Genomic DNA, 7,824 nt, shown 5'->3' on the forward strand with positions numbered 1-7,824 from the left:
GTGAACTTGAATGTGCTCCAGTATATCTGACTCTGTTGTACAACTGAAATCACAGTATGGACAAGAAACACTATTTCTAAAGTTATGTCTATGTTCGTGTTCATCTAAAAGTGTCTTTGTAGTTGTACTGAAAGGACATCTATTACATTTAAACTCTTCTTCACTCTGGTCACTCAGCACTTCATCATTGGTGGAACTAAAATAGAGTTGTGGACATGTTATTTTAGAGCTACCTGGTTCAATCACTTGAATGCTAGAAGAATGAGGAGATTTGGCAGATGATTTGATATTGGTGCTCTCATTGTGACCTTGTTCTGGATCATGTGTTTTCATATGGTTTTCAAGGAGTTGAGAATTGTGGGAATGATAGGGACATCGAGTACATTTAAATATCCTTTTACTTGGAGAAGTAGAAGAATCAGATACTTCATGCAGTTTCTGATGTTGACACATTAGAGTCCATTTATCAACACTGTAAGAACAGTCAGTACATTGGTGACGGGCTGAGTTCTTGTGTAATGCTCTATGGTTTATAAAACTGTTGTTGTTAGCTGTTTTAAAAGGACAATCAGTACATGAATAAGAAGTTTCTTTACCATAAAGTTTCTCTAGCTCAAACTCATCTTCCTCATCATCATTGGTAGTAGAGGTTGATCCCAAAGCATACTCTCGGTTCATAAAAACTAACTCTTCTGGGCTGTTATCATATCCATTTTCATTACTGTGAACTCTTCGATGTTGGTAAAGTAAATTAAGTCGATCAACACTCCAGTTGCAGTAGTCACAGATAAACTTCTTGTTACTTCCATGCATTGATTTGTGGACATTATAGCTCTTCAGTGAATTACATTTGTATGGGCAAATATTGCAGATATGTCTCATCTCTTCTTTAATTCCTTGGGGATTTTCCTGGTTTGTGGAAGAAACTGCCTCAGAAGCAGACGTGTTCATCAAATTAGCTACTGGTGGATTATCATTAAAGCCTTCTTCTTTTGAATGAAGCAGCCTGTGTTGAAGTAATGGTGATAAACTTTCTTCAGTTAAAGAACAGTAGTCACATTTATACTGATTCTCTGTAAAGTGTAGATTGATATGTTTCTCTAAATCCTCATTTGTTTCACATGTGAAAGGACAACCTTTACATGACTTCATGTCACTGACTTCCACATCATTGTTTTCAGTTCTTGTGTTGGATTCTGGACCTTGACTTTCATCCTCAAAGGGATTTACAAGGTTATCACTCTTCAAATTCTTGTCCTTAAACTGCTGGATTAATTTGTCAGTATCTCCACCATGAAACTTCATGTGTTGGAAGAGTAGATAGTCTCTTGTAGCACTATAGTTACAAAGAGGACATCGGAATCTGCTCTTGGCAACATGTTGCTTACGATGTTTGACCATGTTGTCTTTGCAGAAAGAATTGTAGGGACATCTTGAACATCTATATCTAATTCTTCTGGATTTATTCAGACTAGTTCTAGCTTGAATAGTCAATAATTTATCTTTAACAGGAGGTTTCCTGTTCAGCACCAGTTTGTTGAAGGTACTTTTAGAGGGACTCTTTGGTTCCATTGGCTGATTGTTCTCATGGAGTTGCATGTGTTGGGTCAGCATCATAACAACATCAGTACTAAAGTCACATTGCTTACATCTATACATACCATTATAACCATGACATGAAAGATGCTTATCAAGGTCTTCTTGCATGACAGCTTTAAATGGACATTTACCACAATGAATTGGCCCAGCTTTCTTCTTCTCCTTTTGTGCTCGCAGAGCTTTAACTAGATTATTCATGGCTTGGACAGTCTCTGGCTTGTCTTCATTAAAGCTGGTTGGGTTGTGTTGTCGTGCATGATTAGTTGTGTTGGCAGCATTGGTACTGATATATGAGCATTTCTTACACTTAAATACTCTTCTGCCATTATAAGTACAAATTTGGACAGGAACTCCCTTCAACATCAATTCTTCTTTGATCTGTAATCCAGCAGTGGCAGTAGAATCATTGTCATCTGAACCATAAGATGAAGAATAGTCTCTACTATCTGGTTTTGGTGAAACATCTCCAGTAGTGGCAGTCTTTCTCCATTGGTCAGTATGTGTACCTTTCATGTGTTGATATAATAAATTCAATCTATCAATACTGTAATCGCAGAACCAACATGTGTGTTTACAGTTACTGCCATGTCTTTCAATATGACGTAAATACGTCACAGCATTAGGAGCGGTAAATGGGCATTTGGTGCATTGGAAGGACTTAGCTTTCTTTTGAGGACTGACAGTTTTCCTGAATTTCATGGGATCCATATTATTAGGCAAAATCGGTCTCTCTTTGTTGACAGATGCCACATGGGACAAAACCTGTGAGGTCATCAAAGCTGGATTAAGTAGATATGGGTTCCCTCCAGTGTACTGGTTAAGTTGTTTCATATCAACTCCCATATTCTTCATTTGGTTACTAGTTGCAATATAATCTCGTGCTGATTCTGCCATTTCTTGACTGTTGAGTTCAATAGGATGTACATTTTTACCATGATGATATAAGGTGGTAACATGAGCAAATGTAGCATCACACCATTCACAAGTGAATTTTCGAGAAGCTGGTACTATAATTCCCCCAGATAATTTTTGGGGCTGATTGTTGGACTCTGGTTGCTTGTTGAGATATTGAGGTCCTGCTGCTAAAGCTGAAGCAAGCCTTGGTGTATCAGATGATGAAATGTTCTCAGACTTCTTATATTGTTCTAAGGAATCCATGGGTTCATTATTGTTTTCTTCAATTTCTTCATCCATAAAGAAAACCTCCCATTCATCTGGGTTGAAGTCGGAATGTGTGCTGATATGGTCAAGAAGAGAGTCTTTGTCTTTGAAGCTTTCGTCACAATAAACACATTTAAATTGTTGATCGTCTTCTTCATGGTCAAGTTCATGAGTTTCTAGGAGATCTTTACTCTTACAGACAAAGTCACATTTAGAGCATTGGAATGTTTTAACTGGTTTTCTTGGATGTTTCAGTCTAGCCTCATCCATGTCGGTTTTTGGCGATTCTGAAGTTTGAGAAGCAGCTGGAGAGTTTTGTGATGGAGCTGGTGATGAGTTTCCAGAGTTGTTGGAATGTGTAACACGGTGTTGAAGGAATGATGCTAAATCATTGACTTGGAATGAACACTGTTTACACTTGAATCGTCCTGTATTTCCAGACTTTGATTCATGGACTTGAAGATGAGCTTTGAAAAGATGCTGTTGATCAGTCGAGAAGTAGCATTTGTTGCATTGGTAGTTGTTCTCTGAATCTTCAGCATCACTGTTACCAGCATCATTCTGTGATTCCATCATTTGAGCAGCACTTGTATAATGGTTATAGGTTCTCATATGTTTCTTCAAATCACATTTCCATCTGGATCCATAGCCGCAAACCTCACAAGTAAAAGGCTTGTTTTCAGAATGAAGAACAGCATGTCGCTTCAATTCGGCTGGACTAGTTCCCACAAACTGACATTCTAAACAATGATAAAGACCTTCATTGATTAAACTACGGAAGACAGGTTTTCTTGAATTGATTCCTTCTTTCATAGCCTTTTCTATGTCACGTTTATCCATCGTCATCTTCGCCATAGATGCCAAGGCAGATTCATTAAAATTATTTGCCTCTGCCAATTGTTGGTATCTGAAGCTCTGCTGTGGTGTCTGTTGTTGTAGACGACCCTCTGGCATCACCATCACATTAGGGGGTGCAGTTTTTCTAATTTTCGTAGTATCTATTACATCTCGAATAGTTCCACCTCCACCACATCTCTTCAAATGCTTCACAACATCCCACTTCCATTTACTTTTATAACTGCAGCGTGGACAGTGATATGGTTTGTCTTCAGAATGGTTTTTCATATGTTGAGTTATTTCAGATGGCCATCTGGCTCTGTATTCACATCGTTGACATTTATATGGTAGAAGAATAGAAGAATCATCTGAGATCATATCATTTAATTGCTGCTCTTTACTTCCTTGTGGATTATTCAATCTATTTAAAACAGCAGCAGCTATAGCTTTCTGAGTTGTCTCATTTATTGGTCGGCTTGCTAAAATATTTTCCCTTTCTTGAATTAAATTAGCCATTTCCTCATCATCCATATCTGAGAATCGAGGAAGAGATGTAGGTCTTTCACCAGCCATACCCATACTTCTACCAATGTTAGCCAAACCATTGACATCAATATTGAGATTACTAAGATGTGATAAACTGTTTTTACCATCTTCATCATCCATTCCTTCATATCCATCAGTTACACCTGAGTCAGACAGTCTCCGTCTTTTACTTGGAGGATCTTCACTTCCGTGTCTAAGCATCAAGGATTCTTCATCTAATGACATGTTGCCCTTTACACTGATCATTGAAGGAGAGGAGCCATTTTTGCCCATATTCAAATCTCTTCTTTTGTAAGGGTTTGGTAGTGTATGGTGACTTTTCTCAAAATGTTTAACCAAGTCCCACTTCCATTTATAGGTTGAACCACACACCATACAGCTGAAAGGTCTTTCTTCTGAATGAGATACAGCATGTTTCTGGAGCTCGGCTGGCCATTTTGCCACAAAACTACACATATTGCATTTCAGTTTCTTATTACCATTAGTACCCTCTGCAGGAGCAGTACTGGTGAGTTCTTGTGAATTCAATGTAGTTATAGCATTAAGAGGCATTTTAAGTAAATGATATGTTTGTTGTAAACCATGAGGTATTCTCTGAATGGCCTCCTTATGCTCTTGAATTCTATTAGCATGAAGTTCAGCAAAATGAGAGTTAAGTTCATCAACACCATTGAAATTCTCTTGGCATTCGTTACATTTATAAGCTCTTCGACTGAGATGAAGAGACATATGAGCGCTGTAGTCAGCTACAGTTTTACCAACAAAAGAACATTTATTACACTGTAGTGATTTGTATTTATCATCCTTCGTACCATCACCATCCTTGAGTTCCCAATCTGGTTCTGATTTAATATTCATGTAGGATGACTGCATTAAGGCTTCATCATCTTTCCTTACTGAGAAATCAAGTGGTTCATTTTGACCTTGAATTCTGATCTTGTTGCTGAGTTGACCTTCTTTGCCTTTTAACAATTGCTTGGTTCTTTGCATATTTGGTGTGCTGGTTTCTGGGAAGACTGGTTGAAGACTATTGGTTACAAATGGACCAATAAAACTTGGTATTGCTGTTGTAATTGGGGAAGCAGCAGCTCTAGTGTATTCAGGCATTGACATCATCAGCTCAACAGCAGCAGCCATTGAAGAAGACATTGGTGTACCAGGAGCAGATGAACCACCAGATGTATCAAGAAGACCATTCTGACTTTTATTGAGGACAGAGTTAGCCAGGATCTTTCTTCGACCACAGATTGTGTGACCACCAGAGTTTACTAAGTACATAAGTCCAGGGGGCTTTCTACTATTATCAGGCAATTCTCCACCATGTTTCTCTTTCCAATGTTTGTTGAGGGACTTTCTCCATTTATAAACATTACCACAGCTTGAACAGGCATATTTACAACCTGTATCATCCACCACTTCAAAATATTTAGCTGGATCAACTTCTTGTCTTTTCTTGGTTTTCTTCTCACTACCAGGAGTAATAGCAGCATTGGGAAGATTTAAACTATCCTCAGGATCAGTAGGGTGGACAATAACAGTATTGCTGTCTATCAATGGAGGTAAATCCTTGAATGTCTCTTGTGGCATATCATCATCCTCTTGTAGATTATCGATGGCGTCATTGTAACCATTACCAGAAAACTCATCCATTTCACCAGTCATGCCTTCTCCACCAAGAAAATCTGATGCCGAGAAATGTAATTTGCGATGTCTAGGAAGTTTCTGTTTGTATTTTGTGGCGTATTCGCAGATATCACACTCATAAATTATAATGTCAAAGTTATGTTCGTCTTTTTGATGAGTGAGATAAACTTTAGCACTGTTGGAAGAAAAGTCACAGACACCACAAACGTATGTTCTGTTTTGAATGTTGCCAGAACGTGTTGGAGTAACAGTTGTTTCAGAATTGCTACCGTCTTCAGTTTCATCAGCAATAATCAATCTACCATCCTCATCAGCTTCATCATCATCATCTGGAATGTTATTAATAATTATTGTATCACCATTAGCTTTATCATTTGAATTATCAATAGCGCTGTCTTCTTGACTGCTGACAGAAGGCTGTTTACGAATCAATTTTGGAAGACCTTTGACAGGTGTAGCATAAACTTGATCATTTACTTCGTCATGTTCCATCATCTGATGGTGGAAAAACTCTTTGGCATCAGTACACGAAAATTTGCAGTGTTTACATCTACGTACTCTGCCTCGCCCTTCTAGTTGAACATCGCTGCTCCCCCTGGACAAGTCACCAGACATATCAGGCCCTCAATTTTCGAAACCTGAAATATACAAATAGAAAGACTCATTAGTTCAATGTATTCATTAGTAAATTAATCCAATCTAAAAAATGTTAATAATATACAAGTATTTACATGATAAGTCTGTATTTTGGTTGTAGTCAAAGCTGAAAACAAATGAAGTAATCTTTAAATGGAAACAATGTTCAGACACCAGTTATAGAATAACCTACTAAAGCCATCATTTAAAAACTCTAATAAATATCATAAAGTTTAGAACTGATATGCAACAATTACCATCATTACATCATTCTTCTGTTCTCTAAAATAACATATATAGACAAATATTGTCAATTGACTGAAAGAATTTATCACTAGTTACAGATTGTATCAATAGATAGCCTCCAGCTGAAATACCTCAAAGAAATGCCTAAATGAAACAAGACACAGAAGTTTCTATAATAAAAGAGTGAGAAAATGAGACAAAAGAATGATTGTGTTTAAACTATCACATTTATATATCAACTGGTATTGTCTACAGGTAAAGAGCCCAGGGCCATCCTAGTTAAGAATACACAGGTATCATCCTGTGCCATGGGTGTTAAAAACTATTTAGTAACATAGCAACTAAGCAGTAGATTAAATACTTCAAAAACCTGCCAAACAATAGCCTAAAAGAGTTTATTTAAAGTATTTCCTAATCTGTTGTAAAGTAGAACTATATAGTGATAAAGGTGAAAAGGAATAATACCATATATAGCAGTCTAGTCATACAATTACAATATCTGCACCATGTCTCTCACTTCTAATAACCTTTCAACTTTAACCTATTGATGTCAAATACTACTTATCTATCAAATTTGACATCAATCTATCATTCTGGCATCCTAAATTAGGTGACATTCAAATCTTGATCACACATTCCAAACAGGAACTTGACAGGAATTTATTTTTATATTTCAAAATTAGATTATTTCTAGAGATAACTTCTTAAGAAGGATGTATGACATGGTTCATGATTTTCTTAGAAATTTCAATTCATCATAAAATATGAATTTCGTTATGGAAGAATATGATCCTGAACTTATGAACTGTAGCAGAATATAATAACTTTATATTTGAAATACAGTGATAAAAATATGGAGGAGTGAACTGTCTGAATTGTATAGAACAAAAGGTATTCTTGAGCTAGACATCTTTAGAATAAACTGGAGACAAGGTGTGATTGGGTATAGAATAAAACTATTATATAACACTATTCAGAAGGTCATTATCACTCTACCTGCCATATCAATTACTCAATATACCAGAGGACAAACATACCAACTTTATTCTTTTAAGGTTATCAATTGATTTCTATGAAACAATTATGAAAATAGAACTAAAAAACAATTTCCTTCAAATTGAATAAAGATTAGATGTATGGATATCCTGTATTTAA

At 36.6% G+C, this 7,824-nt stretch overlaps 1 protein-coding gene across 1 annotated transcript; it reads right to left on the reverse strand.

Moving 5' to 3' along the window:
• Positions 1 to 4,623, reverse strand: LOTGIDRAFT_73058 (hypothetical protein; the record flags this gene model as incomplete). Its single annotated transcript, XM_009068151.1, has 8 exons — positions 1 to 165; positions 427 to 606; positions 730 to 792; positions 964 to 1,136; positions 1,560 to 1,748; positions 3,348 to 3,478; positions 3,821 to 3,987; positions 4,480 to 4,623. Coding segments are annotated over 8 exons (1,212 nt in total), but the record flags the coding sequence as incomplete, so codon positions are not given.
• Positions 4,624 to 7,824: the final 3,201 nt, after the last annotated feature.

Source organism: Lottia gigantea (genome assembly GCF_000327385.1).
Source record: "Lottia gigantea unplaced genomic scaffold LOTGIsca_9, whole genome shotgun sequence".
NCBI lineage: Eukaryota > Metazoa > Mollusca > Gastropoda > Lottiidae > Lottia > Lottia gigantea.